Source organism: Clavispora lusitaniae, assembly GCF_014636115.1.
Source record: "Clavispora lusitaniae strain FDAARGOS_655 chromosome Unknown tig00000003_pilon, whole genome shotgun sequence".
NCBI lineage: Eukaryota > Fungi > Ascomycota > Pichiomycetes > Serinales > Metschnikowiaceae > Clavispora > Clavispora lusitaniae.
The window spans coordinates 1923070-1945970 of record NW_027093975.1 but is presented as its reverse complement, the minus strand read 5'-3'; the positions used below and the strand labels follow the sequence as shown (position 1 = coordinate 1945970).

Sequence of the window (22901 nt, the reverse complement as noted above, 5' to 3'; positions counted from 1 at the left end):
GGTGATGATGGAATCGGGCCGAGTCGCACTAATCTGGGGAAGTCTGCAGTGCGAGAAATGAAAAGGGCATTGGAGGTCCAATAGACCGGCGTCCAAATTGTAAAAGTGGTTATCGAGATACTAATAACTTGATCGATCTGCTGGACGAAATTGTGTTTGACATTTTCGCAGTCTAGCAACATTCCAGTATTTAGTTTGGCACTAATCGAATCAATTGAGTCTACTATATCGTCTAAACTAATTGACTTCAAAAGTTCTTGTCCACCAACTCACGAGTAAGCTTCCAGTCGTCAGCCTCCACATAGTCCAAGACAATAATTCCACTTCCTTTGTGGAAGCTGTCTTGCAAATTATGCTCGGCCATCGCTTTAGCCACTTGTTGGGGCCAGCACTTGTGGTCGAAAAAGTTGGATCCCGAGGTGAAGTTCACAAACAACTTGTTATCGTTGTTTGTGGAATTGTGCTGGGATGCCTTTTCAGACAATTTCTTAACGTAATCCACCTTTTTGGGAATGTCCTCTTCTGTCTGGATCTCGCAAAAGTCTTGAACGCAGAAAGTGCCTCTATCGTCTTCAATGGTGTTATATTTCCATGAAGCAGCGTCAAAGCCAAACTCGTTCCTTCTGTCGTCATTACGCACTCCAAATCTTCTAAACAAGATAATCTTGCCTCTGGCGTCACCCAAACGAGGCAAAGATGTGCCCAAATACCACTTGTCCTTCTTTGGGTTGACGTACTTGTCCCAAATGACATTGGCAAACTCATCTGCGTCGTTATTCCACTCGCCTGTGCCCTCCTGTTTTATCGACACAATTACAGTCTCAGAAGGGTTAGCGTCAAGAAAATCATAAACCTCGTCCAAAGCGCTCGACAACTTCTTGGGGAAGGGAATCTTCACAGGAAACTTCCCATGCACCACAGTCAAGTCGTTGGCTTCATCACCAGACTTCAATGGGAATTTTCCGGCTCTGATGTCCAAGAAGCGAACGCCATGTTCCAATTGGTCAGTCACGCTTTCACCCTGGCATTGCACAGAGGGCAAAGCAGTATGGCACGCAAATGCATTATGTGTGCCAGGAATTGAAAGAGACGCGATCAGGGTGTTGTCGTCGAGTTCTTTGAGCCACGTTTTGTAGTCAACCATTGTATATTTTGGGGGAAGTGATTTACGGAGGAAATGCCCAAATATATATTCTCCGCGTTCACTACATGATGCAGGGGACGCATCTATATGTACTACTGCCGTAACGTGCGTACGGTTGCCTATTCTCCCTCAACAGTACTTCCATACAAATACCGGAAGTTTTATGTACATGAGGGTCCAAAAAAGTCTCACCATTCATCTCTTGTCATGTATTTGACGTTGTCTTATTTTCCTTTTCCACTGTTGTGGACGATATGCGGTTGGTGTTGTGCACAAAGAATTATTGTGGTGACGCGCGATTCGTTCCATCAACACAGGGAATCTGCACAGAATCACGGAAGTTCATCTTTGTTCCAAATGTCGGCATAATTGAGTTTGCCCTTTGTTTCTGGCACCCACCATACAATGGCGAACAAGTAAAAGATTCCAATAACAGTAAACAAAAGAAACGTGTATCCTCCCAAATACGACCGTAATAATGGGAACATGCATGCAATGGCAATATTGGCCAACCAATTGAGCATGGTGCCAAAAGACTGTGACTTACTTATAGTCTCGTGGTTGCAGAACTCCGAGACCATCAAGAATGGAATTTGGCACAAACCAATGGAAAAGCCTATAATGAATCCAAAACAGGCCACTGCAGCCAAGATATCAAGTCCATTCACAATACCTCCAGCAATGAGAACAGAGCAGAATGCCATGGTCGAAACAGACAAGAGAAGCAAACTTTTTCGGTTCCACCTATCAATAAATGGAGAGATTGCCAACGCCAGTACCACATTGCACAAGGCCAAAGAACAAGTAAGAAGAAGTACATTAGTTCCATTTGGCACAATGTTGGAAAGAACAGACACGCCATAGAACGTAATGGCGTTCATGCCGCATAGCTGCTGTGCTGTCATGATTATCGCTGTAGCAATAATTTCTCTTCTATAGCGGCGAGACGTGAAATACTCTTGGAGTGACAAAGTACTTGGGTCTATTGAGCCTCTCCGTGACATTGCAGTACTCAAAGGGTAAAAGCCATCTTCTGGCTGGCTATCCTCATCTCCCACATTTGTTTGTGTTTCCTGATTGACTGGATCTTCCAACAATGACAGTGTTTCCTGTGCTTTTCCCGTTTGTGTAGTTGATAACCGACGCCAGTGGTGAATCTCATATTTAGTGGCACGTACGTTGGAGCGCAAAGATTGTAGAATGTCAGATGCCCTGGAAATCTCCCCTCGGTGCATAATGAGCCACTTGGGCGACTCGACAGTTGAAAATAAAAATACAAACTGAAAAAGTGCCATCAAAGTGCCAAAAACAAAAAGCATACGCCATTGTTGATCATTTCCCCATAATAAAGCAATGAGCTGGGCAAGTAATATACCAATAGCCACTCCAAATTGAAGTAATGAACCCATGAGGCCGCGGTGATTGAAAGGGCTGATCTCGCTTATGAAAACCGGCGAAACCACCATCGAGGCCCCAGCACCTAATCCGGATAGGAAACGACCAGCGTTCAAAGTTCCAAAGGAATTGGACAAGGCAAAGATGACTGACCCTCCAGCGTAAAGGCCCGCACACAAGATTTGCATATTTCTTCTCCCACATATGGACGCTACCGTATGCGATCCGGCTATTGTAGATGATAGGAGGCCACCCACAGTAAACATGGTGTTCATCCAAGCAATATCTTGCGAGTCTAACGAGATGCATTGGTCGAAGCCATGGCGGCCCCAAAAAGTATCCAGATAGGACGGGAACGGTCCAGGGATATGCATTTGGCATGAAAGGATTTGTTGCGGAGCATTGAGAACTGCAAGATGGTAGCCGAATTGCAAAGTCCCAAGACAACTGAGGGCAGTTGTCCACGCGAGATGTGGAGTGATTCGGTGGCTGGTATAGAGAGACTCGTGCATAGAAATCAAGCTGTCAAATATAGAATATTGTAGGATAGAACACACCAAGACTGATCTATAGTTTGTGTAGATGGGTCTATATATATGGTAGCCTGACCTTTGCTAAATAGCTTCTTCTCTAATAGGCAGTGGAAATGCGACCAAGAATCAGAGTTAAACCACTGGATATTTGGCTCTTATCGTGCTATATAAGGCACACTCGGCCATCTCCGAGACCAAACCGGCCAACCGGCCTGCCGGTAGCAAGGAAAACCAATCTCGAGAAGGAGAGGAAAAAATAGACGAGCAGCCATATACATGGTTAGCAGGTGATATTCAGCTAGCGAGTACAAAGAATTGAGAAACTGCAATGTCTCAAAGACAGAGAAGCTTCCATGGAGAAGGCTGAAAGTAGGCGATAAGATAAGGTCAAGGGCCCGCAGCAACAACATGGAGGAAAGGAAGCATGCGTGCACACAGAAACATGACGCAATCGAGCAACGCATTAGATGCGCAGGAAGAATATCCGTAGACAGGGGCAAGAGAAGCACAAGTAGCAAGAAATGAGCAACCGCCAGTAGACAGAGCAATGTGCAATAGAAAATACAAACGAGGGCAAGAAAACCCAAGCAATCGATGATCCAGAAGGACTTTGCGCAACAATACTCTTAGTTGAGGCACTAGTGAGCAAGATTCGTGCCCAATTGATCGTTCTTCTCATCTCTTTGGTGCAGAACCCGTACGCCATATGATGTAAAAGCCGGCACACGCACATTCCTTGGTTTGTCGAGCCATGTGGCTGTGGAAGAGCAAAAGCGTACAACAGGTTGTACGAAAGCTTACGTGTAGGTAACCATGCGTCGAGAGAGAAGTGTGCCAGTTTAGGCTTGTGCCCAAAACCAAGGGCAGCGAGTCTTTGTTTGCTGTGCAGGGTTGCTCGCTGTCCGAAACGGTTTCCGGCCCGTTTGCTCGGCACGCACAGAAAGGAGCAGAGCGCGCCCTGGCGGCCAGCAGGGTGCTTTGCCAAGATTAAAAATAAAGAAAAAACGGACCGCGCGGGATGACGGAAAAACCTCTCGACCTTATAGGGCTATCGTGAGGTGGAGGCATGGCCGCGGAACAGTAGGAAAACGTAGGTCTGGAATGGAGGCTATGACAGCTTTGGGCACACAACGGAAGGAACGGTCTGTGGCTCGATACGACGCACCTGCATCTTCATAATCTACGGCCGCAGGCGAAAATCTCTGACGTCGCTCCAACATCTTAAACGGCAGACTCCTTTCTTGGCGCCACTCTTCTTTAGCTCGTCCAATTCGCATTGCCGCCTTCTTCTTGTTGCGCAATCTTCCCCAGACTCGCCCTTCCCCCAACCACAAACAAACACCAGCCACTAGTGTTCGCCCAAGAGCACAAGAAGCAAGCAGCGAATAAACTCTCCCGGAACCTGAGCACTCTGGGCAACTAAAGAGCGCCTCCCGACCAAAACAGGCCTTAAAGCACACCTGAGCATCATATTCACAACGCTAAACACCACTGCAAACCACAGCTAGCACAACGAAGCTATCGCCCAATAGCCACAACCACTAGCCACATACGCTAACCGCCAGACAGTGTACCCCCATATCTTCAGTCAGTCACAAATGGTTTCGTTTCCTTTCAAGAAAAAGCGCACCCCTGGCGCAGCAGAGGCTGCCAATCCGCCCAGTTCCGGCCTCCGCGGCGCCGACGCATCCACTGCCGGCAACGTGGTGATTCCGCGCATCAATACGCTGATGACAGAGTCAACGTCTGGCTCAACCTCGGCCCCTGTGTCGCCCGTGAGTAAGCGCCTGGCGCTGGACTTGCCGCGCCCGCCGCCCAACTCTGCTGTCCGCCACTCGCGTGTCTTATCGCTGGCGCTGGTGGGTGCTGGCCTCGACGCCATTTTCTCCCCACTGCAGTCTTTGCGCCAACGCCAGCGCGACATCATCCACGACTTATCTCCCGAGTTGGTGCCTGTGGTCAATTTGATCACCGCCCAGCGCCTCCGTGAATACATGGCAGGTCCCGTCACTGTCGTTGTGCCGGGCTCTGCCCAAGGCATCCGTGCAGATGCTCTGCTTGTGGGCACCGAGCTTCTGCTTACGCCGCCCGGCGGGCGCCCGCGCTACCTAAACGTGCAGGACTGCCTGATTATCCCCACTACGGCTCGCCAGGGCCAATGCGACTTGGTAATCTTGCAAGACTTTGAGAGCAAGCAGGCGACGCTTCGGTGCGATGACGATGCAGATGCCTTCATGTGGCTTGCGGCGTTACACTTGGCCAAGTATGAAACATCCGCTCTCAACGAAGCATTTACAGGCGTCATGTTGTCGCTCAAAGGTCCAGACTTGTCTGACGTTGACACGCTCTTGTCGCCTCGCAAGCGTTTCCCTCGCTTCGAGTGGTGCAACATGCGTTTGCCGCAGGTATCTTCTAAGTGGGTCAAGGTATACGTCGCTGTGACGCCTGGTGACTCGAAGAAAAAGGGCCGTGTCGAGGTCTACACTTCAGACAAGATGACCAAGCGCCTGTTGGTATTGTATGTTAATGATGCCGATGCACTTTACAACGTGTACCCAGAGGACTACAAAATGATTGACTTCAACCTGATCATGAAACTTGAAGGCGAGGTTTTTGTCAGTAAGCTGCATGAGCACTTGTTTCATCACCACGACTCTGGCCCAGACCTGCCCAAATCTTCCAAGGTCCGCACGCGGGTTGGTCTGCTGTCTTCACTCGCATCAATGACCCACAACCCTCCTCCGCCCTTGAGCACTCTTCCAAACAGGTCGCGAAGCAGTTCTGTTAACTCCACGTCCAGTTTCTTTGTGAATGCTCCATCGCCAGATCCAGAGGCATCTCCTTCGCTCACACCTCGCTCACCTCCATCTTCTGCCCATTTTTTCAAAAAGCAAACTGCCAATAACTTTGTCACTACCAACTACTTATATTTGATGCCTCTTCCGCATCCAGGTGTGAGTGCTATTGAAATCATGATCCGCAATTTTATCCATTGGGTGGACACATTTAAGCTCTACGGCCGGCCCGAACACCTCAGCAGTGACAAGACAGACCCAGAATCCATGCTTTTTGGCTTGCCACGCTTGCCCTGCTACGGTTACTTGTCAATGGATGATGCCTACAACGTTGTGGAAGCCAACTTCGATAGCGCGCGTTACAACTCGTGGGGGCTGCGTGAGTGGAAAAAATGCTTCAAAGATCTTATTCGTTGTAAGCAGATGGACTCGGAGTACCAAGGCGTGGGCCGCATTGGTGATCTCTTCAACTCTGTTGATGGGGACAGTACTGAAGAAAACAGCTTTGCTGAAGAGTATCCATCGCCTCGCATCACTCTCCCAAAGATGGCACCGCGTGTCGCTAGCCCCATTTCTCTGAAGCTTCGGTTCAGTAGCACACGCGACGACACCTTTGATACATTGGGTGCGTTATCTTTCAGCGACCCGGAGATTGGGCTTAACGACGGCCAGTACTTAGGTAAGCCACTCGACGATAAGAATAGCACCCTGCGTCCGCGCCTGATGGAATTGCCCCCACCACTGCAGATGGTCCGTGATGACACCATCCACTCGCTTGAACCCATTCCGGATATGCCTACTCCATTGGATGATCCCGCCGGCGTCAACTACTTTGGCTTTGTGGACGAGAAATTACGAGCAACGCCTGTGGACTCGTTCAGTGTGGGCTGATGACGATGCGCATACGAATGTGTCTGATATGGATGCTGGTCCTGGCCCCACGCATCACTCATGGATTATGTATCAGCATATTGTCGAAACATGCGCACATGCGCCATGCCGGCTCTTCAATGGCGCACCAAATAAGGTGCTGATAAATTTATATAGTCTGTTTTCTCAGATGTACAACTGATTTGATATGTTGTAGTGTTTGCTAGAGGCTTGGCCACTGGGTCTGCAAATTTGTTCTCCTATGTACGTCAGCGCTGTTCATTTGTAAGCGCATAGCCTGTCTCATGTCGCGCCCCAATGTCGTTCGCATAGATGAAGCAAGGGGATTAAGCCGCTCATATCGCCGACCAATGTCGCACGTTTCCCATGTCGCAGCTTCCCAATGGGGGAATCTCGTCTCATGAGCAACGTCTCCCGTTTCTCATGCCCACCTGCGCCCGAACAACGGACTTGGCGAGATCTCCTAAACGATCTGCTTTCCTGAACAGGCCCAAAGATAAATACTGCGAAGCGCGTCTGCCATACTCGTCCCAATTACGCGTTCTCGTTGGTTCGTGGTCATAAGACGCGCCGCGCGTGCTGCACCACGACGCGCTCGTTGTCCCATGGTAAAACGGACTGCAGGTAGTCCAATGAGCCAGCCATCGACGTTTTAGGGGCACCGTTTGATCTCGGTTCTATAGGTAATTTTTGGGGCCGGAAAAGAGATTAATGGGCTCCTGCCTACACTTGGTGGTGGTGGGCTGAAAATTGGAACTTGAACAGGCCAATTGGTCGAGTTTCAGCGGCCCAGTACACAGATCAAGGCACGTGATGTTGCCCTCGGAGAAGTAAGTTGCTTCATCATTTCTGCACTACTCCTTTGTACACCACAGAAAAAAAAAAAAACACATCTATACACATCTCTACGCCGTAACTCGGATTCCGACGCGTATCCTATATAAACTACTCTCATCTGCCCCGCTGCTCATCTTTTTTTTCTTCCTTCATCATTTGCATTTGTGAATAATCCATCCTTTCTCATCTTACCTAATGTCCATCGAACAAACCCCAACCAAAGGCTTGACCGGCAAAATCTCCAACTTAGAAATGTCTAAGGGATCATCATTGACCGACAAATTGGCCGCTGCCGCCGCTTCTAAAGATGAAAGCGCAGCCCTCGACTCCTTGGTGGGTAAAGGCTCTGTTCCCATGACCAAAGTGGAATCGGAAAAACTTGACAGCGAACTTGCTGCTGCTGTGGAAGAACACAAGCAGTTCTTGGCAAACCACAAGGTTCACCGCCACAAATTAAAGGCCCAGGAGAAGGATGAGCCTTTGTTGGTGGAGAACAAGCGCCGTTTTGTGTTGTTCCCAATCAAGTACAACGAGATTTGGCAAATGTACAAAAAAGCTGAAGCATCTTTCTGGACTGCGGAAGAAATTGACTTGTCGAAAGACATCAACGACTGGAAGAACAGAATGACTGACAATGAGAGATTCTTCATCTCCAGAGTGTTGGCTTTCTTTGCTGCTTCGGACGGAATTGTCAATGAGAACTTGGTGGAGAACTTTTCTGCTGAGGTCCAGATCCCAGAGGCCAAATGCTTCTACGGATTCCAGATCATGATGGAAAACATCCACTCGGAAACTTACTCTTTGTTGATCGACTCCTACATCAAAGACCCTAAAGAGGCTGACTTTTTGTTCAACGCTATCGAAAACATCCCTTGCATTAAGAAGAAGGCCGAGTGGGCCTTGAGATGGATCGCAGACGACGAGGCCTTGTTTGCCGAAAGATTGGTGGCTTTTGCTGCTGTCGAAGGTATTTTCTTCTCTGGCTCGTTTGCCTCTATCTTCTGGTTGAAGAAGAGGGGTTTGATGCCTGGTCTTACGTTCTCCAACGAATTGATTTGCAGAGACGAAGGTTTGCACACTGACTTTGCCTGCTTGTTGTTCTCTCACTTGAACAACAGACCAAACCCAGCTATCGTGGAGAAGATTATTACTGAGGCCGTCACTATTGAAAAAGAATACTTTACCGATGCCTTGCCAGCAAGCTTGTTGGGAATGAACTGTGACTTGATGTGCCAATACGTCGAGTTCGTTGCCGACAGATTGCTTGTGGCCTTGGGTAACAAGAAGGTTTACAATGTCACCAACCCATTCGACTTTATGGAGAACATTTCCTTGGCAGGAAAGACCAACTTTTTCGAGAAGAGAGTTTCGGACTACCAGAAGGCTGGTGTCATGGCACAGACCAACGATGCCAGCGCCTCCAAGAACGCCTTCTCCTTCGACGAAGACTTTTAGGTCTCGTGTCACGCTTGGTTACAAAACGCATTACGTTGTACGGTTATTTGGTTGCTTTTTTTTTATCCTTTTTTAATCATGTTTTTATAGGTATCCTGCTGGGTCCCTGCGCATCTGGTATGGGCTCTGGCCATTCATTTCTAATTTGTCTAATACAAAAGTCTCAAAAAACAGTTAGTAGGATATTATGGTGCAAGAGTTCCGTACATCCGGTTACTTCATCGCTCTTCACTTGCAGTACTGATGAGCCGCTTATAATCTTGCACCAAATGGGGAAAGGAAAAAATAAGCCTACGGAGGAAAGAGCCTCTAAATCTAGAACATCCAATGGACACAAATCCAAGCAGCACCATATTCGCCGCGGGAGACAAGAAGCGGGGTCTCAGACCAAACATGCCAGTGCAGATTTTCCGGTCAAGCTAGCCATGTGGGACTTCGACCACTGTGATCCGAAAAGGTGCTCAGGCAAAAAGCTAGAACGTCTTGGATACATCAAGAACTTGAGGGTGGGCCAAAAGTTCCAGGGTATTGTCGTGTCGCCCAATGGAACTGGGGTGGTTTGTCCTAACGACCGGGAAATTGTAGAGACTATGGGAGCTGCTGTGGTAGAGTGCTCGTGGGCCCGTCTCGACGAGATTCCGTTCAACAAAATCGGCGGCAAAAATGAAAGGTTGTTACCGTACTTAGTTGCAGCAAACACAGTCAATTATGGCCGGCCATGGAAGCTTAACTGTGTGGAAGCCCTTGCGGCATGTTTTGCAATTGTGGGACATTGGGAATGGGCCGAAACTCTTCTTGAGAACTTTTCGTGGGGCTTGACGTTCTTGGAAATCAACAAGGAACTTATAGAGGTGTACCAGCAGTGCACAGATTCAGAGTCTGTTACGGCAGCACAAGACGAGTGGATGGCCAAGTTGGAGGCCGAGGTTCAAGAGCGCAAGAAGCAAAGTGCAGCTGGCGATGTGTGGATGATGGGAAATGTTAACAGAAAGGGCGACTCGGCTGACGAGGACGATTCTGAAACCGAGAGTCTGGATGAAGAGAGCGAAGAAGTGGAGTACGACAATTTGGGAAATATCGTGAGAAGGGGCCCTGCCGATTTGGCAGAAAGCGAGGATGAATCTGACAGTGAAGAAGAACCTGAAAGCGAAGAGTACGAGTATGACAAGTTGGGCAATATCATTTCCAAATCCACGGGGCTCGAACAGGACATGAAGACCGTGCAACTTTGACAATATTTCTAATGTGACGGATGATCCTACTTACGAATCATCTGTCAAAGCACCTCATAATTATGGTACCGTTAGTCGGCGAATATGCTTGCTTCGGAAGGTTTTCTATAGAATTGGACTATTCTGGGAGCCAGAACATTAAGGATTTATTGATCGTGCTTTGTATGTGAAGCTTAGGAGCGCGCTCAAATGTTTCTGTTCATAGTGCTTTACCGATGAAAGCTTGATACTCAAAGTTGCAATCATACGAATACCACTTACATATACATCTACTAAGTATTATTTTTAATATATTTTTCGTTATTATTTTCATCTCCTTCGGTTTTGGGGTTCGGTGTCTCACACATTATAGATGCGCATGCTAGATACTGTATGTCTTCCGACACTTCAATACTCTAACTTGGCGTTCATCTGTGCAAATGGCCAGCGATAAACCAAAGCATCTTCCTTTGGTCTACAACCCGCTTCTCAATTGCATATTCAACAATCCACATCATCTGAAGTCGGCCCTCAAAGCCACAATCCGGGAACTTTGCCGTCTGCACAATGACTATGCCATTCTTGTTCCTCCAGCATACATACTCCAAGAGTGCTACGACCACCTGTCACAGAAACTAAGCGAAATATGCTTCACGTCTGAGGACTTTGTGAAGTCCCACATCATCAAGACTAGTGCGCCTTTATCTACGTCGTCTGCTCCAGTGACCAAAGTCCAGCTGGTTTTGTACAGCACCATGAACGGTAAGCAGGTTCTTATCAAAAACGGCATGGTCTTCACGGGCCGTGGTTCCAAGCGCAGCATGAAGCTTAGGATCCTTAATGTCAACTACTTTATTTCTTTCTGCGATTACTTCCCGAAGAGCAGTAAGTTCTTATTGATATACATTGAGGACCTGCTTTTTGGCCACAAGCTGATGGTTGAGGGGCCACCCGCAACTCCGGTTGATGAGCCGAAGATACTTCCTTTGAAGAAGGAATCGGCAATAACTTTTGAAGAGCTTTTGCGTAACTTCCCTGTCCTCTCTCGAGCAATGTCTGATAAGTTCTACATTCTTTTCCATCACAATAACCGCCGGTTCCAGCGTCTTCGAACAAGACAGCGGATGTCGCTTCATGAGATCAGAAATGAGTTCACAGCTTTAGTTGACGAAGCATTCTCCATTATCCAAAACTGCGTCAATGCAGAGACTGTTGATGGAGAAAGAACGTACAATCTACTCAATTCCATTGTCACGCAACACAAGAACGTGGATCTCAACAGTCTAGTCCACGAGTATGTGGAGCTAAATATATATAACAAGGTTTGGCTGCAGCTCCTTTTCCAGTATCAAAACTATGAAGTGGATGACGGACTTTATGAAGATGATAAACCGGAGCTTATATTGACCCCAAATTTGTACAGAGATTTATCTTGCTTATCCCTCAACCACTTGGACATTCCAGTCGATGAACCTTGGAATTTGAACATTCTATATAGAAGGGTCTCGGATGCAATTGAACAGTTTTCTCAATTGGCGAACTCCACAGTTGCTAACCAGAAACAAAAAGTCTTGCTTATCAAAAATGCGGTGAACATTTTAACCACTGGCTCTCCTGCTGGTGGAAACTCTTCCCCTGATCTTGTGGTTGATGCAGATACGCTCATTGGATTACTCATCATGGTTGTTGTGCATTCTAAAGTTCCAAATTTAGAAGCTCACCTATACTATATCAGACATTTTGGTGCCTCCAGTACATGCAAAAGTGACAACACGGCTAGTGCTGAAATTGAATCTGGCTATCTCAATTACATCTTGAGCAACATCGATGCCGTGATATATCATCTTTCAAGCTCAAACAAATTAGAATCCGGTAGTCATTTGAAGGAAATGATTTCATTCTCTGCTCAAAACTACGAACTTTGGTACTCCATCAGTATGCAGAAGATGGACACATTGCAAAGGGTCCTCGACCATACAGAAGACAATTACGGAAATACTGATCTCCCAACTAATCATTGCATAAGAAGCAAAAACATCCACGGTGAAAGCTTCTTTGTCTTTGCTATAAAAGCGAAAAGTCCTGGCATTTTTAGAATGTTACTAACACGAACAGCAGCGTGGATTCTGTTGGAAGATATTCTCTTCGATGTTAACACATCTACAGGTCAAAACTTACTCATGTTAGCTTTGCAAGAAGAAGTGCCTGAGATTGTAGAAGACATTTTAGATGTTCTCTTCGCAAACACTTCGAAGCGTGAATTGGAACTTTATTTGAACCTGAGAGACAATAATGGAAGAACTGTGGGGCATTATCTCTCGCATGACTTAAACGCTATGGATAGGGTGGGCCACCTCATCGACTGGGAATCTAAGGATGTAAGTGGTGTCACTCCATTGTTCAGTTTCTGTCGCTGTTATGATCATTCGCAGTATGAATTGCTCATCAAAAAGGCGTTCGAGTGTGTCTATAATCAGTCTTCTGGACCCTTCACTTTTGAAAATCATATTGACAAAAATGGGAACACTTTGCTCCATGTTCTTTCCAAAGGTATTCCTGAATCCCAATTACTTTCAAGAGCTTTGATTGACATCAATCAGGTGAACTATAAGCTCTTTTTCCCCACTGCAATTTACGTTAGGTTCAGCCGACTCGATAACTTGATTTGCTTACTCAAAGACAGTAGATTGTTTTTCGACTGGGAAGATTCGAAGAATTTTTACAATATTTTGGACTACTGCAGTTTCTCTGCTAGCAAAGCTGCAAATGAAACAAATCAAGCATTCAAAAGCATTCAAAAGGTCGTTGTTGAGGAATACTTCAAACACAACTTCCCTCTTCGTAACAACATAGACCTAGGTGTGCTAAACTGCCGGTATGACAAAAGCAACGACGACTGGATCGTTAATGTTGCACTTCATACAAAAAAAAAATCTGATCTGGGAAAACTGCATTACTCTACAAAATATGTCACGATGGATTGCTTAAGACAGTTTGTACAGATTCAAAAGTTTTCGAATCCTTTGGGATTTGATATTAGTCCCGACGAGTTTTGGGTCAATTTTCCACCCGGGAAACAGGTGATACCATTTTGCTCCAAGTTTAGAGCGAATCGAGTATTGGAACATCTAAGCACTTACTTTCTGAGTATGAACTTTGTTTCAGATGCTTCGAAAACCACATTCTTGCGCAATTTCTCGCGGTGTTGCCAGAGCGATTCCACTCTGGTTTTAGATTTGATGAAGGAAGTTTCGCTGAGACAGGAGGCCGAAAGGCTCGCATTAGGAAAAGTACAACTTTCCGTGCAAAACATACAGGAGATTGAGTACTTTGTGGCGTTTTCTCGGGAAGATCTAGTCAAGTTTCAAAAGAGTATAGCAAAACTTAACAAGCTTGTGAGTATTGGTGGAGTGAAACAGGGTGATGTTCGTTTTGTGATAGACCGTTTCCTCCAGTCTCTTTTCTTTGTTCAGCAGAGGCAGTTGCAGGCTGAAACGGAAGGAAGGCGACTTGATTCAACGTACTATGCCTTCCAATCGTACATTCAGAGATTAGAGAGTGGAGTACGCGAACTCCTTGCTAGCTGTGACAAGGTGAGTCAAAAACTCGACCAATGGAAGCAAATGTATCACAAAATTGTGGATATCAATATCGAATTAAGGCGGTTTGAAGACCAGATCGTGGCCCACTCTCTGGGGGACGGTGATGTTGACGAACATCAAACCATTAGCAGAAGGAACACCTTGTCCGTGGAAGACCTCCCACTGCAAGTGGAGGAAACATCATCGCCTTTTTTCAACTTTGGTTTCATCGAAACTAAAAACTCCCGCTACAAGAAATTGCTCTACTCAAAGTCACAAAGTGTCCAAGAATTGATGGACCTCAATGTGAGGATCAAGCTAGATCACGAGGCGATAGCTGCAGCGATTTCGCAGTTTCTCACCTTCAGGTCTGGTTTAATGACTTTTGCCATCAAACAGTTTACAAGAACAAACTTGAGAGTCTTGCGCCACCGCCACTACGAATTGAGCAAAACTCTTGCTGACCTCCACAGTAAGAAAGCTTCGCCCTGGAATTTCATACAATCGTAAAGGTTGAGCTCCAGGGAAGCTTCTCGAACATCCGTGCCTCCCAAATCTACGCCCGCCTGTGCCTCTCCCAATATTGATTTCATTAGAATTCGGGATTTGCCCTGCAAGTTTTCATTTTCCACCTTTCAATGTCAATCACCAACCAGGACTTGGCTTTAGCCATCATCAAGTTTTTGGAAACAAGCGTTTCCGACAAAACTGTCAACGAAGAATTTGCCGAATCTATTGACGTGGCCATTGACTGCATTGCCGATGCTTTCGAAGTGAACAAGGCAAATGCCAGCACTATTTCTGCTAAGTTTGGTGGCAAATCCTTGCTTGACGCTGTAAATGGCTCAGGTGTTTCGGCTACGGCACCCAAAGCTGCTGAGGTTGATGCAGAGACGAAGGCAAAGGCTGATGCTTTGAAGGCCGAAGGTAACAAGGCCATGGCTGCCAGAGACTTCTCTACTGCTATCTCCAAGTACACAGAGGCCATTTCTTTGGATTCTACTAATGCAGTGTATTTGTCTAACAGAGCTGCTGCTTACTCTTCTGCCTCGGAGCATGAAAAAGCAGTAACTGATGCCAAAGCTGCTCTTGAATTGGACCCAAAGTTTGCCAAGGCTTACTCGAGATTGGGCTTGGCCCAGTATGCTTTGGGCAATGCGAAGGAATCCATGGAGGCCTACAAGAAGGGCTTGGATGTCGAAGGCTCGTCTCCTTCAGATGCTATGAAGAGAGGTTATGAAACGGCGAAGAAGAGAGTTGAAGAAGAGTTGGAAAGCTCGATTTCTACCCAGGACTCAGAGAAGGCACGTTCTGCCGACGCAGGCTCTGGGGTTGGTGCTGGTGCTGGCGCCGGAGGTCTTCCTGATTTCTCGTCCATGTTTGGCGGTGGCGGAATGCCAAACTTCGCTGAGATGATGAACAACCCACAATTAATGGAGGCTGCTCAGAACTTGATGAGTAACCCATCTGCTTTACAGGGTTTGATGAACAACCCTGCTGTGCGCCAAATGGCCGAAAGTATGGGTGGCCAAGGTGGACTTGACAACTTGATGAACAACCCTATGCTTCAAAACATGGCGAAACAGTTTATGGGTGGCGACGCAAAAAAGGATTCTAGCGAGTAGATGCGTGTATAGCTGATATAGTGAGTTTGTGTCTATCTAATTTTAATAAGTTTGACGAACACATTTCCAGCAAGTGTAATGAAAGCTTTGCAGTTACACCTAGAGAGTAGTGGTACTGGTTGCCATTAGTTCACAATTTCAAAAACATAAGTTCCATGCCCGTTAATATCTGTCTCGACTGATCTATCTGAATGGACTTTGCCAAAACGCACAATTAATGGGCCAGATTGTATTTTTCGTGAAGTCTTTCAATAGTTACATATGGCCAAACATATTAAGAGCCCTATGATCTTTTCACATCTTACGTGCTTTTTTAAATGGTGTCCTTGTACTCATTTGGATTAGTGGGTACGTATTTTTGCTTTTGTGAGGCTTTTTCGTTGTGCTCAGACTCTGTTAAACTCTACTTAAATTGCAAATGACATAGGTGCGAACTTTGCGCAGACAAAAGATGTCTGCAAAAATCAGAAACATATACCTAAAAGCCCAAACGTAAGCCAAAAGGAATAATAATCTTTCTCTTCACGCTCATATCAAGCACACCCGAATTTCTTCTCACAGCAAAGTCATCCATCGCAAATCACATAGTGCAAACGTAGATCCGCGTCTTTGCTTGTACACACGCTCGATGTTTATGTCTATACGTATCATACTTCATACATACTATACCTTTTCAAGATTCGTCGTTGGCTCCTAGATGATACCAGTATCTTCCAGGCAGTCTTCTATCAGTGTTGCAGTCCGTGTTCGCCCTTTTACTCCTGCAGAAGAAGATAAACTAGTACGAGAGAGCCACGTACCTTTATTCGTTGGCGATGGTCTGCTTCAAGGCACAGCTACCGACGAGCAAAAGGCGTCGCAGGGTCCCAAAGGGCTCAGAAAGATCGTGAAAGTTGTGGATGACAAAATGCTCATTTTTGATCCTCCAGATACGAATCCTCTCAGCAAGATGCAGAAGAATGCTTTTCCCAATGGGAAGGGCCGAATAAAAGATTACAGATTCGTGTTTGACCGCTTGTTTGATGAGCATGCTACACAGAATGAAGTGTACGAGAGCACCACAAAACCCCTACTTGATAGCATTTTGGATGGCTTCAATGCAACTGTCTTTGCATATGGCGCTACAGGATGTGGAAAGACACACACGATTCTGGGTACGCCGGAAAACCCTGGAGTAATTTTTTTGACCATGAAAGAATTATATGAAAGGCTACATACTCTCAGTGATACAAAAATTGTGGATGTCTCCATACTGTTCTTAGAGATATACAACGAGACCATACGAGATCTTTTGAACCCAGAAACATCGCATAAAAAACTTGTGCTTCGGGAGGATTCCAGCAAGAGAATTGTTGTTTCCAATTTGCTGTCGCGGCTGCCTAGCTCTGTGGAAGAAGTAATGGAAATCATTATGCTTGGCAATCTGAACCGAACATGCTCTCCAACAGAGGCCAATGCTGCATCATCTCGATCTCACGCTGTTCTCCAGATTAATGTTGTGCTGCGTGATAGAACTGCGAGTCTAAGCGAAGAACACACATTTGCTACATTGTCTATCATTGATCTCGCTGGCAGCGAGCGGGCAGCTGCCACTAAGAACCGTGGAGCAACTTTGAACGAAGGTGCTAACATAAACAAGTCCTTGTTGGCCCTTGGAAACTGCATTAATGCATTATGCGATCCTCGGCGGAAGAACCATGTCCCTTACCGCAATCTGAAATTGACTCGTCTTTTGAAGTTTTCCCTAGGTGGAAACTGCAAAACCGTTATGATTGTCTGCATCTCTCCCCTGTCCCAACATTATGATGAAACATTAAACACGTTGAAATACGCAGACAGAGCTAAAGATATCAAGACAAAGCTCGTTCGAAATCGCCAAAACTTGGACAGGCATGTCGGCTCTTACCTAAAAATGATAACGGAACAGAAACAGGAAATCGAGGAACTTAGACAACGAGAAGCCACTGTTGTTCAAAATGCAATCAAGCAGCACGATTCTTCGTTGAAAAAATGTATGACTGCCATTACCAAGAATATTCAGTCTCTCAAATCGAATTTGGATAAACAAGTGCACGAGAAATGGCGAAAATATTTCCAGTTGGCGAAAAGGAAATTGCTTCTATTGCAGAGTAACGACCTCAGCATCATGATTGATCATCTTCGTGAGATTACTAATAACAAAAACATCTATGAGGAGTTTCACGAACTAATACCCACTATAAAACGAATCTTGGTCCAAAGCGAGCAGCTCAACAACAAATGCAGTGAGCAGATCATCAACCTTGAACGGCAATACGACACTCCTTCCGAAATAGATGAGATCCTTAAAAGTTCCACTCAGCACACACTTGAAAGATTGAAAGAAATGGATGGATGGTCTGACGAATTTACAGACATATTCCACCAATTAATCGAGGCGCTTAAAGATCGACTCCAGAAGGACTTTTTGGTCAACTCATCAATCCTCTTTGACTATTTAATTGGAGCCACTAACGATTACAATTACATACCGAGGGGCCTTTCACGACTAGTCCAGTCCCTTATTGCCAAAAAGGAAGACGAAGAAACCACGGGAGCAGCAGCGATATTACACGACATTCGTAATATACTCGAGCGAATGAATGACACAGATTACGATGCTGCAGTAGAAGAAGCCACTACCCATTTTATGCATGTCAAGGCCGAATTAGAGGAACAGAGGTCACGAGTAGACATGGCTGCGGGGTTTTCTGAGCTGACCCCTCAACTCCTGAACAGACAAAGAGATAAACGTTTCTCCACGTCTCCTTTGCGATCTTCAAGAGCAATCAAGAAGTTGTCTAAATTCCCATCAGGCTGGAATGCTGGGTCTAATGCTGAAAGTGACATAAGCATGGATGATTCCACCATTGGCCGCAGTGATCTTGACGAAGACTCGCCCATGAGTAATCGCATAATAGAAAAGTCCTTGCTCGACACATTGGACTTGAATCACAATGTACAATCACCTCCTTCAAAGGCAATTACTAAAGCCGATAGGAAGCTGCGCATGCCGGCCCTCACAGAAACGAAACTATCGACGCATGGTCTGCATGATATGCTTGCGAAACTTCCACTCCTTAATAAACAGGCCAGTACGAAGATCGTGCACAATGAAATAATAAACACGAGGGACACGTTTAATTTCCCAGCGAAAGCAGTCGACACCCCTATTTCGCCTACAATTGCCCATCACTTGCCTCGCCACGAATTCAACAATAACGAATAAAGCTACACAATGCATCATCATCCATTTTTTTCATGTCATAGTCATTGAACCTATAGAGCTAATAATCGTTGTCACGTCTGTTACTCGACCCGTAGGAGTCACCGCCAGATCTGTAGCTGTCCGTGTTAGACGAGCCGTACGCGTCACCGTCTCTACCAGAAGAGCCGTAGGAGTCACCACCTCTGCCAGAGGAGCCGTACGCATCACCGCCTCTGCCAGAAGAGCCGAATTCGTCTCTACCAGAGGAACCATATGAATCACCTTTGTTCGATGATCCGTAGGAGTCGCCACCTCTTCCAGAAGAACCGTAGCTGTCAGTGTTGGAAGATCCATAAGAATCACCGCCTCTTCCAGAAGAGCCGTATGTATCAGTGTTGGAAGATCCGTATCTGTCACTGGTAGAAGACCCGTAGTTGTCCAGGTTCGACGATCCGTACGAGTCACCTTTGTTGGAAGATCCGTACAAGTCACCTTTGTTGGAAGATCCATACGAGTCATCTTTGTTGGAAGATCCATACGAGTCGCCTCTGTTGGAAGATCCATACGAGTCGCCTCTGTTGGAAGATCCGTAACTGTCCAGAGTAGATGAACCGTACGAGTCCTTCTTCGAGGAATTGTAGTCGTCATCGTCGTTCTTGCCGAATGCACCCTTGATCTTGTCCCCAACCTTACCTAAGGTCGAACGGTGTTCGTTCTCGTTTCCGTAGGATCTGTCGTTTCCGTAAGAGGTGTCGTTGTCGTTGTATGAGTCGTTGTAAGACATTGTGGCTGTTGATTTGTCTACAATGCTGGGGAATGTTCTTCTACTTATAGGAGAATATAAAATTAGCAATAGACACCTGCTGTGGCTGTGGAGGCGAGAAGCGTGTGCCTACTTCCACGTGCATAATCTCCCACGCATGTGTCACGCACCCAAGAAAGCAATGCAGCACTGTGGAATGTATAATTCTGCTGTTTTCATCACTATAGCAATGGCACTAGATGTAGTATGGCGGGGGAAGTCCCTGCAGGAGATACCCTGCATGAATTCGTGGACTAGATTCTTTCAATGGAAGCAGCTTTCCATGCAGTCGAAGGTTACGATGGCGCATGAAGGGTCTGTCGTACATGGGATGTCATTGTACGTATCAATAGAGCGCATGAATGTTAGAAGCAAAACATACTGCTTAGATCTAATTATAACAGAATTGCAAGTCACAATAGCAAACACTGACCAGCAAAAACAAACGTAATCAATGTTGGCCAGTTTTCGCAGTCGAATGCTTCACTCCTAGCGATTATCACGAAAGCGCATTGGCAAATACTCTCGCTACAGCATTCAGAAAATCATAATTTCCCCTTTGCAACTGAATACGGTGCCGCAACTGCCACAATCTATTGTTACAAAAGCGTCCTCTTCTAATATCTTGGTAACAACTTCAAGAGTGTCTGCTTCGAGCACTATTAATTACTCAAAGTAACACTCAAAGTAACGGACCTTCTTAGCCTTTCAGGTAGCTAAGAGTGCCAGGCCAGCTGATAAAGCTACAAAAGTACTAACTACCAATTGTATTCAGAACCTAACACAAATATGGTGGTGAATCTATCTATTGAATATACACAGCTCATGTGGTCCTGGCTCGAGCAGAGTCCTGGGAGTACACGCACAGGAAAAATCGTTGCACTGCATTACAGTCTCCTTCTAAAATTTACTACATAATCACACATTCCTTTTCCTGTGCAGCTGACAGAGTTGTGCGGCCCTTTTTTCTTTTGACGTTCTTAGAGAGTTGGGCAGCGAGTTCCTTATTCGTGATACGAGAAAGGGCTTTCTCATCGCCGTTTTCTGCTGCCTTTTTGTACCACAGCTGGGCTTCCGCTGAATTGCGGATGCAACCAATGCCTTTGTCATAAAAGTTGCCCAAAGCAAACTGGGCTTTTGGCAATTCGCACAAGGCCGCACGCTTAGCCCACTCAAAAGCTTCCAGTTCATCTTTCGGAAGATGTGGCTCTGCTCCCACCAAGTACCACGCGCACATAGCAAGCATAGACTCTGGATGGCCCCCCAAAGCGGCTTGCGTGTAGTAATGAATAGACAAGTTTGCGTCTTGGGGAACAACTTCGCCAATCTCGTAACATTTGCCCAATATGGCGGACAGTTGAACGTGACCAAGAGCGGCGGCCTGGGCATAGAGTTCCAATGCATACTTTTCATCTTTCAACAAGATATCCATGAAGCCGTTCTGATAGAGCTTCCCCAATTCGTATGGGGCGGCTGCAGTCAATTCAGTTGCAACATTCAGCGCACGCTCCAACCACTTAATTCCAGCCTTTTTCGTGTTCACAGTGTCTGGCAACCCCATCCGGGCGTAGAACGAGTACATACCGAGCTTGTACATGGCGGCTGGATGGTTCTTCGACGCAGCCATACGCAAAAAGTCCACAGTTTTACGCGAGTCACGACCAGTTCCTAAACCTTCTTCGTAACAATGGGCTGTGCGAAAAGCGCTCTCAGTGTGACCGTGCTTGGCGGCAGAAAGGAAAAGATTAAACGCTTCTTTGTTTTCCACTCGGCCAAACGCACCCAGACTGTAGGCATCGCCAAGAAGATATTGGGCCTCGACATAGCCCTTGTCTGCAAGTTTTTTCAAGTAATGATGAGCTTCTTTGAGAAGTGAAAGCTTCAACTTTGGGTCTGTCAGCTCGATGTCGTCAAAGCTGAACGAATGCGAGCGAGTACGCTTGTGCCCATCGACACTGAGAGACAGCGAAGAGGCAAGCCTGGCATGCGTTTTCGGAGTTGCTGGGGTGGATGCCTCTGGGCTTGTGTTTTCCAACATCAACGCTGTCTGCAACATATGCTGGGCGTACTGAAATAAGACGGCAGGATCAGTAGATCTTTTGGCATTCTTGCGGTACAATTCAAGCGTCTTGAGCCGAGGCACTAAATGCGACAGGTTTGAGCCCAAGTGCTGCTGGAGCACACTCTGGCTGAAATCCACAAGAGAAGAATTGTCAGGCCTGTCATAGAAAAAAGACAGCGTCGACGACACAGAGCGGCTATGGGTATGAGGCAAATTGCTCTCTGACTGCGAATAAAGCGCAGGCTGCAGCAACAGCGGGAGATTCAAATTAGTAAGCGAAGATGTGGCCGACAACATCTGTGGTGAAGGCAGCTGTTCTTTAGTCATGAACTGTGGGCTCATAGGCAAGGCAGCATGATCTCTAGACATGTGGGAATTTTGCGAGATGTGGGAGTTTTGCGAGCTTGGCATATTCTGTGGGCTTGGCAAGTTTTGCGAGTTTGGCAAGCTCAGCGAACTCGACAAAGCTTGAACGGTAAGATCATCGACAGGGTATGGCGGCGAAGGTGCAGCCTTCTGACGATATGGATGTGCTGACATGATGTCGAGCACGGTTGTATTGGGACGGTGTACTCGGAATTGGCCGGCTGGGGAGGATAACGCAACTGATATGCTTCAAAGTTGCGGATTTGGGTCTGTTCGGATAACGGTTCTTTGTTTCCTTTATTGGCTGCCGCTTCAAGACCCGCTGGGTGGCTAACGTAGTTTCGAAGAAAAGTCGTCTGGCAACGACGGCGACTGTGTAGAATTAGTAGGCACGCGAGGCGCGTAGAAAATTTAGAAGAACCCTTTGCGGAGAGGGAGATGGAGCACGCCAGTGATGTGAATACACTAGGATCGGTCTAGGCGAAGCGAAAGAAAAACAAAACAAAGGAAAAAGCTTATTGGTGTGGAGTTAGATTCGCGATATTTTCTGGGCGGGCAATTTATGCGATCTGCGTCTGGGTGCGCCTTCGAAGGATTCAAATGGGTGGTTTCGATCTGCAAATTGCTTGCACTAAAACGCTTGGGTCCGAATTCTTGTCTCGGGCAATTGACGGATAATTGGACACGACACGACACGAAGAAACAGCCAGTCTTAATTGCAGCTACTCCTGTTCAGCCTGGCTTTTCGGTTCGAGTTTGTACTCTTTTTTTTTTTCGTTCTTGCATCGGTCAGTCACATCGCATACCGAAATGCCAGAACGCCAGTGTAATGCGCCTCGCCTACACCGGAATAACTGTGTGAGAAGTTCCCGAGATTTGCTGCTTACACAAACAAACCACGCCATCCTCTCGATGGATGCTTATATATTTGTACAATTTTATCTCCAGAATTCTTGAGCATAAGCTTGCCCTCCGTCC

The 22901-nt window shown here is 46.4% G+C and overlaps 10 protein-coding genes across 10 annotated transcripts; 6 read left to right on the top strand and 4 right to left on the bottom strand. All coding sequences in view use genetic code 12, as the record gives it.

Annotated features, from left to right (window-relative positions):
- Positions 1–247: 247 nt before the first annotated feature.
- PLC2 (Plc2p) lies at positions 248–1144 on the bottom strand (the record flags this gene model as incomplete). The annotated part of the gene is made up of 1 exon (XM_002619746.1): positions 248–1144. One exon carries the CDS (start codon positions 1142–1144, stop codon positions 248–250), a length of 897 nt encoding a protein of 298 aa, XP_002619792.1.
- A 332-nt stretch (positions 1145–1476) lies between these two features.
- Positions 1477–3051, bottom strand: HGT20 (Hgt20p; the record flags this gene model as incomplete). The annotated part of the gene is made up of 1 exon (XM_002619745.1): positions 1477–3051. One exon carries the CDS (start codon positions 3049–3051, stop codon positions 1477–1479), a length of 1575 nt encoding a protein of 524 aa, XP_002619791.1.
- A 1619-nt stretch (positions 3052–4670) lies between these two features.
- Positions 4671–6758, top strand: FOB63_000897 (uncharacterized protein; the record flags this gene model as incomplete). Its single annotated transcript, XM_002619744.2, has 1 exon — positions 4671–6758. The coding sequence occupies one exon, from the start codon at positions 4671–4673 to the stop codon at positions 6756–6758; it is 2088 nt and encodes a 695-aa protein (XP_002619790.2).
- A 1032-nt stretch (positions 6759–7790) lies between these two features.
- Positions 7791–9050, top strand: RNR21 (ribonucleotide-diphosphate reductase subunit; the record flags this gene model as incomplete). The annotated part of the gene is made up of 1 exon (XM_002619743.2): positions 7791–9050. The coding sequence occupies one exon, from the start codon at positions 7791–7793 to the stop codon at positions 9048–9050; it is 1260 nt and encodes a 419-aa protein (XP_002619789.1).
- A 119-nt stretch (positions 9051–9169) lies between these two features.
- On the top strand, positions 9170–10282 carry TSR3 (ribosome biogenesis protein TSR3; the record flags this gene model as incomplete). The annotated part of the gene is made up of 1 exon (XM_002619742.2): positions 9170–10282. The coding sequence occupies one exon, from the start codon at positions 9170–9172 to the stop codon at positions 10280–10282; it is 1113 nt and encodes a 370-aa protein (XP_002619788.2).
- A 419-nt stretch (positions 10283–10701) lies between these two features.
- Positions 10702–14352, top strand: FOB63_000894 (uncharacterized protein; the record flags this gene model as incomplete). Its single annotated transcript, XM_002619741.2, has 1 exon — positions 10702–14352. One exon carries the CDS (start codon positions 10702–10704, stop codon positions 14350–14352), a length of 3651 nt encoding a protein of 1216 aa, XP_002619787.2.
- A 128-nt stretch (positions 14353–14480) lies between these two features.
- Positions 14481–15467, top strand: SGT2 (Sgt2p; the record flags this gene model as incomplete). The annotated part of the gene is made up of 1 exon (XM_002619740.2): positions 14481–15467. The coding sequence occupies one exon, from the start codon at positions 14481–14483 to the stop codon at positions 15465–15467; it is 987 nt and encodes a 328-aa protein (XP_002619786.2).
- A 697-nt stretch (positions 15468–16164) lies between these two features.
- On the top strand, positions 16165–18714 carry KIP3 (tubulin-dependent ATPase; the record flags this gene model as incomplete). Its single annotated transcript, XM_002619739.2, has 1 exon — positions 16165–18714. One exon carries the CDS (start codon positions 16165–16167, stop codon positions 18712–18714), a length of 2550 nt encoding a protein of 849 aa, XP_002619785.2.
- Positions 18715–18772: 58 nt separating this feature from the next.
- DDR48 (Stress protein DDR48) lies at positions 18773–19477 on the bottom strand (the record flags this gene model as incomplete). Its single annotated transcript, XM_002619737.2, has 1 exon — positions 18773–19477. The coding sequence occupies one exon, from the start codon at positions 19475–19477 to the stop codon at positions 18773–18775; it is 705 nt and encodes a 234-aa protein (XP_002619783.2).
- A 928-nt stretch (positions 19478–20405) lies between these two features.
- On the bottom strand, positions 20406–22097 carry CHS4 (Chs4p; the record flags this gene model as incomplete). Its single annotated transcript, XM_002619736.2, has 1 exon — positions 20406–22097. The coding sequence occupies one exon, from the start codon at positions 22095–22097 to the stop codon at positions 20406–20408; it is 1692 nt and encodes a 563-aa protein (XP_002619782.2).
- Positions 22098–22901: the final 804 nt, after the last annotated feature.